Source organism: Polyergus mexicanus, unplaced genomic scaffold (genome assembly GCF_030449975.1).
Source record: "Polyergus mexicanus isolate NDT 795.1 unplaced genomic scaffold, iyPolMexi1.0 SCAF_1, whole genome shotgun sequence".
Taxonomy (NCBI): Eukaryota; Metazoa; Arthropoda; class Insecta; order Hymenoptera; family Formicidae; genus Polyergus; species Polyergus mexicanus.
In genome coordinates this window covers 6,661,211-6,673,651 of record NW_027223321.1, presented here as the reverse complement: position 1 = coordinate 6,673,651, position 12,441 = coordinate 6,661,211, and the positions used below count along the sequence as shown (strand labels likewise).

The 12,441-nt window shown below is 26.4% G+C and overlaps 1 protein-coding gene across 1 annotated transcript; it reads right to left on the bottom strand.

Annotated features, from left to right (window-relative positions):
- Nucleotides 1-542: 542 nt before the first annotated feature.
- LOC138939119 (aminopeptidase N-like) lies at nucleotides 543-4,301 on the bottom strand. Its single transcript, XM_070306690.1, has 6 exons — nucleotides 4,179-4,301; nucleotides 3,726-3,880; nucleotides 3,067-3,336; nucleotides 1,367-1,550; nucleotides 902-1,055; nucleotides 543-625 (listed from the first exon to the last, which is right to left on the bottom strand). Exons 1-6 carry the CDS (start codon nucleotides 4,299-4,301, stop codon nucleotides 543-545), a joined length of 969 nt encoding a protein of 322 aa, XP_070162791.1.
- Between the last annotated feature and the right edge of the window lie 8,140 nt (nucleotides 4,302-12,441).

Below are 12,441 nucleotides of genomic sequence, written 5' to 3'. Positions count from 1 at the left end.
ATGCATTTTTGAAAAAAAAGTTTGAAACAAAAGTTATCTGATTTTGGGGGGCAAATATAACCGCGTTATTTATTTCTGATTCATTGTCAGTGGACGTTTTCAAGGTTATTTCAAGGTCAATTTGATTTTCTTAAATAGGACTCCCCATTTTTTGTTGCATATTCTTGTAGCTTATCTCGAGAGCTTTTCAAAACACTATAATAAAGTATTTTTTCATTAAGTACTTTTCGAGTTATTTTATATTTTAATTTGACATATTTTGATATAAAAAATAAAATATCTATTATAGTTTTCGATAATCTTACCGTAATACTTTTATGTACAGGATAATGAGACAAATAAATTGATTGAAAGAAAATTGATTTTAAGAAAAAGTATGTACTTATTTACAATGTATCTTTTTAAATAATTATTTGTTTATTTTTTTACACCAATTGATTTAAAAACTCATCCTGTATAACTTACATATGCTTATATTTTTTTTATAATTTAGTAAAAAGTAACGAAATAAAATTAAAATATAATATTGCACTTATTACTTACTAGGTGCTAAAGTATGATGAGATACCCTGTCGAAATACGTCATCGGAAAGTATATGTTGCAACATGCGTAATACTGCGAATGCTACAACGATTTATATCATTTAATGTATATATAATTAAAAACGTTTAAAATAAATTTATTTTAGTACTCTTATAAATAAATGAATATAACTGAACTCGTAAAAAAAATTAACATAAAAAAATTTTAATTATACATATTTCTATCTATTTTAATCACAAAATTGTATATAAATAAATTATAAATAAAATTGTTAAACGCTACTTTTCTGTATTCTTTTATAATATTTTCGTTCAGAAATTTATGGGCAATAATAATATTATATTTAATTAACTTTACCTTTGATATAACGGGGATGGGAGAAAAGTGATTTAATTTCAGAAGGACTATCGACCTTCGATGTGAGAGGCTTCATAAAACCGGAGTCCAAATGAAGAGATTCATATCGATTCTGGACTGCAAACAAATCCATTATCCGGGAATCTGGGAGAATCTAGAAAAAGTTGAAAGTGAATGATTTATTTATGATTTTCCAATATTATTTATTAGCTTATTAGCATCTCTTTCATTATCGTCGAAAATGTGCTATAAAAAATATTAATCAAGTATTAATAAAAATATAGTAAAATTTTTCTAAGTTTATTCCAAATATTAGAAATTATTTTAAATTGAATGTATATCCGATTTTTTAATTGATCTAGTAAGACTTTATAGAAATTATATATAATCAAATAATCTGTACATCTTATTTTTAACAAATAAAGAGAATTTATAAAAAGTATGGAAGGATATATAAAAAAAAACCTCATAGAGAACTTCTATTCCGAACAATATAGCAATACCATCGTTCAACCAAAAATAAGACCACCAGGATGGACTGACAAGATTACTAAACAACTGTTGCATCATTTCGCATGCTATTAAACGTGCTGCTTCTATTTTGCGCATAACAGGATCTTTTCCTTCTTCATAGATAATATCAGCTTCTCTAAAGAGTCGAATTTTTATTATAAGCATGCACAGTTTAATTGTGCTATAATTTAATTATTGTATATTGCATCTATACATCATTCTGAAAAAGTTATAAACTTAAAATTATATACGCGCGCCGAAATCTTATTGTTAGTTAATAAGCATAAAGGCTAAATTTACCATGTTACATTATTTTTTTATTTTCTAAAATAAAACTTTGTGTTTTGGTCAATATTTTTACATAATTTAACTTTTATTATTGATTTTATTAATTTCAGTGATTGACATTTCATAACATATATAAGACCATTAAAGAATGAATATAAGTTATTTTTGATAATTTTGATAATTCCTTTCCCCTAGAATGTGAAATATCTTTGTATTTCTATTCTATTATTTTTATTTTAGTGGAAGTTCCTTGTCTCTTTCTCTTGTGAATAGTTTAGTAGTAATATATATAAAATGTAGTTTCATAAAGAATTTAATAAAATTTAGAATGACAGAGAAAAAGCTTTGCTTCTATTTTTCTAACAAGTATAATACTTTATTGGAAAATAGAACTATGAATAAATCGGCTCATTCTACTTTGTTATAAAGTTATATATATGCAAAGTTTCTCATACTTCACACACTTTTATTAAAAAAAAAGAAAAAGAAAATAATACATCATTCTTATTGAGAAATTATTATTACGAGAATTAAAATTTATAGCTGCCGATGAGATCACTTTTCTTTTTTTAATGTATGGTATAAATATGATACAGATGTTTAATAAAGATGTGAAAACTAATGTGTTTTCAATACATGTTATTGTCATTTACTAAAACTGATTAAATGCTGAAAATATATTTACGTATATTTTTCCGAATACTTCAATTATTGAAATTAAAATATAATTTTTTTTTCAATAGTTTAACATTCATTATTTAAAAATATACTTCTCCTATTCTTTTAAACCATATGTAAATTAGCAGTCAGTGAAATTCTTAATTTCTTTTTCTAATTATATATATAGGGTGTCCCAGATCATTTGGGACAATACTCCTGTGCAGATAGAGCGGACCAAACTGAGTCAAAAAGTCTTCTATCATTTTTTATTTTTTTATAACGCTTAATAAAGGAATTATTGAGTAAAGTCTAGCCAATCAGCGCCGATCTTTAGCCGGGCGCACGTCAGTGAGCTGCGCGTCTGGTAGTATACGGCAAAGCACATTTCACGGCGCGCGGCTAAAGATCGGCGCTGAGTGATCAGACTTTACTCAATAATAACTCCTTTATTAAGCGTTATAAAAAAAATGATAGAAGATTTTTCGACTCAGTTTGGATACTCTGTATATATATATTACCTATAAAAATTAAGCCTCCAGTTTGCCATAACATTGTTTGGAAAATTCGGAATTGCAATATGATGCATTTGTTCAAGATATTGTTCAAGATTTTTCAAGATATTCCAGTTGGGTTGTAAATAATTTGTGATACATCTTATAAATAATTTATAAAATTGCTGTGCAAATATTAAATGAGATGGAAACAATATGTTGTCTGAAAAAAAGTAAACGGGGATCGGATCGAACACTGTAAATGCTATGAGATAAGTAGGTATGGCAGGAGTAACATCGAATATTCTCCACACTACTGCAGTTGCAATCGGATGCACCTCAGATATCGGGGTATTCGATAAAACCGTATAATTTGAACGATGTTTAATTGCAATGCGAAAAGTAGCCGTAAATTCCGGTTCATCCCAACATGGAAATACTTGTCGAGCACCAATTCCCCGGAAACGTGTTGCAACCATCCACCTATAATCATTTAAAGACATATCTTAATTTTAATGTGAATTTTTTAAACATTATTGACACATAACTATTAGAAGATATAAAATATACAGTAATCCATTTTGCAAATGATATTTATGTTTAGAAAACAATTTTCAATATATTTAATTAGGATGTTATTTTCTCATATTATCTACATTTTTTAATCAAATAAATTTTTTATAATTTTTTATAATATTAAAGAGCTATATATTTTTATATTTTATTAAGAGATATTCTTTATAGTATATATGTAGAAAATTTCCAGCATGATAGTATAATCGGAAAAATTTTATAAGATCTAGTAATGAATTGTTTTTTAACATACATAATATGTATAATAATGTTTTTAACATATCTTAATATTTACTCACTTTTTCTCTCGTATTTCGTTTAAATAGAACATTTGAAAAAAGTTTTTTGTCCCATCATCTGCATTACGGTCAAACTCCATTTTCAATGTATAATTTCCTCGTAATAGTTCTTCGGCGAAGTAAAGAACGAAAATATGTGACGAAGGATTGTGTGACTTTTTCACAAGATCAGCCGTTACATGCTCGCTGATATTAGATCATCGAAAAAATATGTAATCACGAATTTTTATATAAGGTCTTTGTACATGGAAATCTATAGTTTTTGTTGGATGAACAATCCTGAAATCAATACTGATTTTGCCGGAAAAAAAATCGTTTCATAATGTATGATATGACTCATATTTGATAAATCTATTTTGATAAAATAATGCTCCGGTATTATGTGCTTTGATAAACGATAATTAGTGTCATTGTTGGAGACAACGCGCTCCGGTATTGTATAATCCGGTATACGGTAATTGTTAAATTGGAGATCGTTTCCGAAGTTTCAATGTCGTCGACGACAAAAGCTGTTGCGCTGATAAATATTAGCTCCCTGTTTAATAATAGTATTAGGAATGCCATCCCAATTTTCATTTTAGAGGTCTGCAAAAATATTTTTTTCTTGTAAAAGAAAAAGATGAATAGAATGTAACATACGGTTTCTTCGATATGATTTGACAAAATGATATGACATGACAAAAAAAGGAGGGGAGAATGTGTATACACGGAAGGTTACCGTTATTTTGACGAAAAAGATATTTACTTAGAAAAGATTTTAGTATAAAATATTAATACCACACACACATACATGCGTAATATGCAAATCTATTTGTTTAGCCTGATTGAACGATCACATTTGCGCTGACTATATTCTGATAATGGGAAAAGGAATTGAGATCATGCAAATTATTTTGAAGGTTTTTTTTACAAAGAAGATAATCACATAATTTTAATTACTGTATAATTTTTTGATTTTTTAAAATGTATATTATGAATATATTATCCTCTCTCTCTCTCTCTCTCTCTCTCTCTCTCTCTCTCTCTCTCTTCTGCTATAAAATCTTATTAATTTGATAAAATATTAGCAATTGAAAATACAATTAAATTATATGCATATAATTCAAAATTTGTTTTAGTATATTAATTCTTTGTCTTAAAATTGTATACGTATTTAAATTGTGTATTCTTTGTTTTTAAAAAAAGAGATATTCTGTTTTTAGTCACTTACCTTATATATTGATATTGTATATTGATTAAAGTATTGCTTTATAATGATAGCTGTAGTTATTAACTGAAATTATCAAGGATTACTAATGCTAAAAGTTATCTATACAAATGGCGCGATCTTATCGTTCGGATAGACCACTGAAAACTGACAACGCTATCGGATGTCTTGACTTGACCTGATGTTACAATAAGTACATAATGTCATGTTTGTAAATTCTAAAGTTGCTAATAATGTATTGCTAGTCGATAAACACAGTCGAATATCAATATGTAAGAGACAAATAGACTCGTGCATACATATTTATATATTTAAAACTGTTTCTTGTTATTAATTTCTCTCAAAAGATGAATACACATACGCAAGTTGAGAAAAAATTTCATTTTATATTTTTATATCAAGAGACGCGAGGGGTAGCGTCTCGCTAAGTATATCTTTCGTCGTCTTTCGTTTACTGTATTTCTTTCATAAAAAAGTTAATTCTCCGCGGCTTATTCACAGCAACTCACTATACATCTTGTATAAAATAACAACATATTTAAAACCAACGAATTTCTTTTTTTATATATGTTATTTAATTCTAATCGAACCAACTTATCGATTTGTATTAACTCGCACATGCTTTTATTGAATCATTATAGAATTTAATTTCTATTTTTATTTGCAATTGTTGTGCTGTCAATATTATATACAAACTATCATTTATGATTTTAGATTTTAGATTTTTGTATAAATCCATTATATAAATCCATTCATAATATTATTCTTATTATTCATATATTATTAAGCTATACAGATAGAAATCATGAATCTTTACGTTATTGCGAATTTTTTTATAATTTTTTCTTACATATTTCCTAGATATAAGATATAGACAAAATATGATTTTAAAAAATTACATCAGAAGTTCACTCTACGTTCTGCGATTTTAGCAGTGGAAATCAATGTTTCTTCTAAAAGAGATTAACATTGCTTTATTTTCTTTTAAGATTCAGCTATTTACATAACTAATATCTAATCAATCGAATTCTAAGCAATATTTTTCGTCTTATACATCCATACACATATATACTTATGTAAAATGAAAATTCTAAATATTTCTTAGGCGAATTTCTTATATGTTCTGAGATTCTTTTATAGATTCATTTTGAGAATTGTGAGGAATATAAATTTAGTAAAGATTCTAATTTAGTCCAACTTGTGTATCGTGTATATAAATTCATTTATAATATTAGTCTTATCTAATGTCTGTATACGTGTTAAACAAGCAAAAAAATAGTAATTTAAATGACTATATGTCTCTATATTGACTTTTAACAGATTAGAACAACACAAATGTTTTTATTTATGGACATTTCCAATTTTTTTCCATAATTTTAACTTTTTCTTTTACGAACTATCGAAGTGTCAAAATTCGCATGATTTGACAGTTGCAAATAATCAGCATCACGGAAAAAAGGCTTCAACGCTTCGATATATTCGAGGTTTCATGTCTTTTTTAGAAAGGAATTAGAACAACACAACGCGCGCTTCGCGCGCGCCATTTATTCTTTTTCATTAAACATTTTTAACGATATATACTCAAAATAACTATCGAAATATGCAATCACAACCACTCACAAAATAAGCGCAATGACAGAACCGCAATGCACTGCGGAAAAGAGGCAACAATACACTTCGAGACTTTCGAGTATCGGCATAACATGCCTTTTTTAGATAGGGAATAATTCTCTTGATTGCTAACGATAGAATAATATAGACAAGAGAAAATTGGAACAAAGCAACGAGTCGAATGGTGGCAAATGAACTAATACAATACACATATTGTATTAAAATTCTTTTTGTAACGATCACATAGTTCTAAAAATAAATTACAGAATTTCGACTAAATATGTGTGTGTTTATATTATTTATTAAATATAATAATATTGTGTATTATAACATATATATATCTTGCAACAAAATTATATAAATTTACAGACATAGATGCTCTTCTATCTAAAAAATGAGGAACATTTTTGCACATTACAAACGTTTTGTGACATTTTTATCGTTGGACCCTGTCGGCGGTCATTTTAAATCTGTTCTTGAATTTGATTTTATAAAATAAATAATTATACAGTAAAAAAAATCAAATAAAAAAATCAATATTAAACATTAAAAATCTTTTCATTAGGGAAGTATTGCGTTTATTTAATTTATATTTATGTCAGCGATTCTTTTCAATAATATCGTAATTTATTAGTTATAATATTATATTTATTGGTTTAAATATGCTGAAGACGATCCCAAAGACGATAAAAAACCGAAATATTCATTTTATATTTATTAAAAATGTTTTATCGTTCTGTAATAAAGTATTTGCTCTATTTACTTACTAGATATCATTTGCTATTTTTTATTTAACTTATGATTGTATTTACAAGAACTTGTATTTTTAATTTATTATGATTTTTTTATATACACTGGCTGAAAAAATGCGTTGTACTCTTTTTTTTTTCATAGTCTCAATTATTATTTTGGATATATACTAATGAGAGTAATAAAATCATAGAAAAAAAAGTATCATAAAAAATAACTGTCAAAAATAGATTAAAAACCGATTTCTTAGATAAACGTATTAGGTTTTTAATTTCTTCTCACATGGATTTTGTTGACAAATTTCAAAATAATTTTATTTATCGCAGATCAATTAGTGGTTTTAAATATTCTAGAAATTTTTTTAATAAGAAAATATTGCGTTTATTTAATTTATATTTATGTAAGTGATTCTTTTCAACAATGTCTTGATTTATCATTATCATTTATATATGATTTATTTATATTAGTCATAACATTATACATTATATTAATTATTTTAAATACGCTAAAGATGACCTGAAAAAAAGAGATCGAAGCATTCGTCTTATATCTATGAAACCTTTATTCTATAATAAAGTATTATAACGCCCTATTTACCCTAGCTCTCATTTGCCAATTTTTTATTTTTATAAAAAAAATATAAATTTTCAGCGCCCCTGCTTGATAGAGTATGCCTTTTTAAGATTTAAGAGTAATTTAATTACATAAGTGAAATGCATAAATAAGAAATGTATGCATTAGATTATATTTTTCGATAAGAGCTCTTTCTCTTTCTCTCTCTCTCTCTCTCTCTCTCTCTCTCTCTCTCTCTCTCTCTCTCTCTCTCTCTCTCTCTTTCCTCTCTCTTTCTTTCTCTCTCTCTTATAACAAAATGTATCAAAAGAGCAGTCTTTTCGAAAGTGCCCAAATTTTAAAATTGAAGATCTTAACGATTCCATTTATTTGCATAAACGTGTTTTTTTCACTTGAAAATATTCGACATACTTGGAAATTTTCCCCATCAAAACATCCTTAATAATCGCTTTAGTAGTAAGAATAACTCTCTCTAATACGGAAAAAAAACGTACATATACGGTCCACTACGTTACATGTTAGATGAAATGTAAACAATTTGTTACATAATATTTTAAGAGAAAAATTGTAAATAGAATCTAAATTTATTCATCGAATTGCATAAATATTATTTAATTTTCTGCCGTAAAAAATAAACATAATGAATGTAAAAATAGGGTTTTTAAGATTTTGTCATTAATTTTAATGAAAAAAGATATATAAATATATGTAAATTGATAATAAAAACAAAAATGTTAATCAATAATAAAAAACGAAAAAGTTCATCCAGCAAATAAAGCTTGTGACATATAACTTTTCTAACATTTCTAACATTTCGTGTAATGATTATTAAAATCAATAATTATATCGATAAGTAACCGCAAAAAAAGACGCAGAGATCAATAATGAATCTCTTTGATAATCGATGATTGATTTCTTTTAAGCAAATAGAAATTGTAACATAAAGAAATAATGTCAATATCAAGTTAAATTTTTTGGAGGAAGACAAAAAGAAAAATCGATAATGAAACCGTCCATGACACAATCCAGAGTTTAATTGCAGCAACATTAAAAATAATAAAAAATGATCAAAAAACAAGAATCTTATAAATAAATCAATTAATTATAAAAGAATCCACTAAAAAAGATAAATTATATAATCACGATCTGAATCATAAGTTAATATCTGGCAAAGACGATCATTAAATGTAAAACTAGGTAAAATGGAAGAAACGTTTCCCCAAAAAAGGAATATAAAAAAGATAAATAAGGCAATTCTCAGCGCACAGTTTTTTCTTGCACAGTACAATTCAGTCTTAGTACAATTTTATATAATCTTTTATCTTGTGTGTTCTTGCAACCAACACTTGAAACAAAAACATCTTATTCTGCCAATTTTTTGAAAGAATTATCAGAAGTAGTAAGTCAAACTTAATTTTTCTTCTATTCTCTCTCTTCTCTTAGATTTAAGTAAATTTTCTTAGCCATAAATTAATCTGTTGATGTCAAATGGTAAACAGAAACATCGCTCTTTCAATGACGAAATATAAGTGAAATCGGAATAAATAAGCGCGAAAACTATTGGCACGGATACCTTTGACAAAATGTAACATCAAATTTATTTTGCATTATATTTAACGTTACACAACGTTCATTATGATATCTGCAGCAGAAAAATGACTAAATTATAAAAATATCTCGATAATAATATCTCGATATACATATTACATGTATTGTAGTTGAAAATAAAATAACAGAACATCCAGAATGGAGAACAAAAAAGAAATATATATATATATATAATATATAGGATAAAGTAGGGTAAAACCGGGTAAGCCGGTCAAACCGGATACCTTTGTTTCTTCATGATAAGTGCTACTATTTTTGACTAACTTGTATTATTAGTTGTAGATTGATGTCATCATTATTTTGAGATAAACCGTGCTCATGTGCATACGGTATTTCTTTTTTGAAAGAAGTTCAAAATTTTCGGGCCAAAGAAAATCGATATCGAGGCAACAATTGTATCGTTATAGACTTTTTCTACATAAAGCATCTGCTTCGTTAAATGCAGCATTGCATTCTGTACATATTAGAGAATACATCGCATTAGTTTTAATCGTCACTTGATACGCCAGAATGTACAGCCGCCGTGTTTGTTACTTTCTTCGTGTTGGGGCAAAACCGAGTACCTATCTACATACCTTATGTAATGAAAAGAAGAGAAACTGTTATCCTCATTTTGTTTCCCTACAAAAAGCAGTTAAAAACGAAAATTATCACTCACAAAAGACATTTAGCAACGCGAAAATTCAAAGAACTCTAAAACTTTGCATAATTATAGAGTAATAGGTCTTAATAATAAAACGATTTTTTGTTGGTGTTAAAAAAAGGTTTTAGAGCTAAAAACAACCCGAAATCGATTTTTACATTCCGAAGCGAATATCACCGAAACGAAAAGAAATATGAAAATATTCTTTAAACAAAAGTCTTATAATTTCAAATATACTTTACACTGGAGTATCTGGATTTTAAAATTTTTCGAAATATCCCCACCATTCATTATTTTGTTTAACATTTTGAAAAAAATTTCAAATTATATTAAAACTTAGGTTGTGCCAATTTCAACCATGATAAAGTTATGTTGCGGAAATTAATTCTTGAGAAATAAAATAAAGTCACACGCTACCTGTACTAATCTTATTCGGTTGCTGTTTCATGATCACTTATCTCTTTTTTGTTTTCTTCATAAGGTCTTGTAATAATACACGATAACGATGCTGAATATTAGTAATCATATTTGTGTAGCCCAGTTACGTAAATACTTTCTATACTACATACATTATATCATAATAATATAAGAAACGAAATAAGAGTCTTGTAATATCTGAATAATATTAAAAATTATAATTTTAAACAATTATAATTATAAAATAATAAAATATTAAAATAGTAAAATGGCTTGTATACATTATGCATGATGCAAAGAATATTTTTGTTTTGAACATTTCTTTGAACAATTATTGTAACAATTATATAGAATAAATAATATTTTGATAATTAATTTAATTTAATTTTAAAATTAATTTGTTTTGTTGATGAAAAAATTTTATAAAATATTTAAACATCTTTCGAATATTATTATGTTTCTTGAATTGTAATTTAATTTGCAAATTATTATTTTAAAATTATAATTGTTTAAAATTATAATTTATAATATTATTCAAATATTACAAGACTCTCATTCCGTTTTTTATATTATTATGATATAATGTATGTAGTATAGAAAGATTATTTACATAACTGGAATATAAATATTATTACTAATATTCAGCATCGTTATTGTGTATTGCCAAACCTTACGAAGAAAAGAAAAAAGAAATAAGTGGTCATAAAACAGCGAGCGAATAAAATTAGTATAGATAACGTAAATGGGTACCCAGTTTTACCCTACCGATAGGGCAAAACCGGGTATTTTGACTTCTTCAGAAAATCATGTTGTTCTTGGTAACCACATTTTTTTTCAGCAACAAGCCTCATTTTCTCATAGTTTAAGATCCGTTAAAAACTACTAACGATCAACAAAATTTTTTTTACTGTCTGATCCTTTGTAGGAAGACAAATCCAAAAAAGTATCCGGTTTTATCCTATTTTATCTTATATATTTTATATTTTTTATGTATTTTTTATATATTATATTTTTATGTATATTTTACTTGCAAAGCTAGGGTGTAGTGAAGAGAATAGTATCTAATCTACTTGTGGATGTTCTTGACAAATCTATTAAAAAATTTTCGAAATTAAAATCTGACGTAAGTGCATTACTGTGCATCTATTTTTGTAGCATTTTGTTTTAATCTTTGAATGAATAATCATCTAATTATTATTTATTTTGGACGTTAGCCTCTCTATTTTATTGTTTTTTACCAAATTTTGTCCTTTTTGTTTTTTACTAAATTTTGTCATTTTGTTTTTTTATAATTGCAGTCTATTAACATTGCAAAAAATTTTGCAGTTTTGCACTGATTGTATAAATTAAAAATAATTTTATAATATGTTCTTTTTCCACATTGCCTCTGAATCTTTTTATTATAACAATAATAATATTTAATTTTAAGCATTACTAATTTTGTGTGACCATATTTTGGTATAAATCAACATTATTTATGATTATATTGTATGGACCATGTGTTTATATTGTGTACATTATCTTACGAAAATCTTCACACAATTAAATAGGAAAACTAGCAGATAAGAGCTCAAGCGCGGATATCGGTGCGCGAACTTATTATTGTTAAATTTAGTTAACTAATGTGCATTAAAAATATTTCAGACCGTTTTTTGGTCCATCTTTAGCATGGATATAAATATATAAAGATCAAATTGAAATTTTTAAAACTTGACACACACAACATTTGCAGTTGCAATCAAATCTCAAATTAAAATTAGAAAGAAGGTTCACTAGAACCCGCGTGGAATCTATACAAAAAAGTCGACAACATCTAATCGCTAACACGTATATCGTCGGTGGTTTATGATTTATAATGATATATTGTATTATAAACCACCAACAAAAATAATCTTATTTATCGCAGA

Excerpts from the sequence above, each read along its gene's own strand:
- LOC138939119 (XM_070306690.1), bottom strand. The coding sequence starts at position 4,301 with ATGAAAATTGGGATGGCATTCCTAATACTATTATTAAACAGGGAGCTA. Across the intron at positions 3,337-3,725 it reads AACGAAATACGAGAGAAAAA|GTGGATGGTTGCAACACGTT; the intron begins GTGAGTAAATAT and ends AAATGATTATAG. Across the intron at positions 1,056-1,366 it reads GAATAGAAGTTCTCTATGAG|ATTCTCCCAGATTCCCGGAT; the intron begins GTTTTTTTTTAT and ends AACTTTTTCTAG.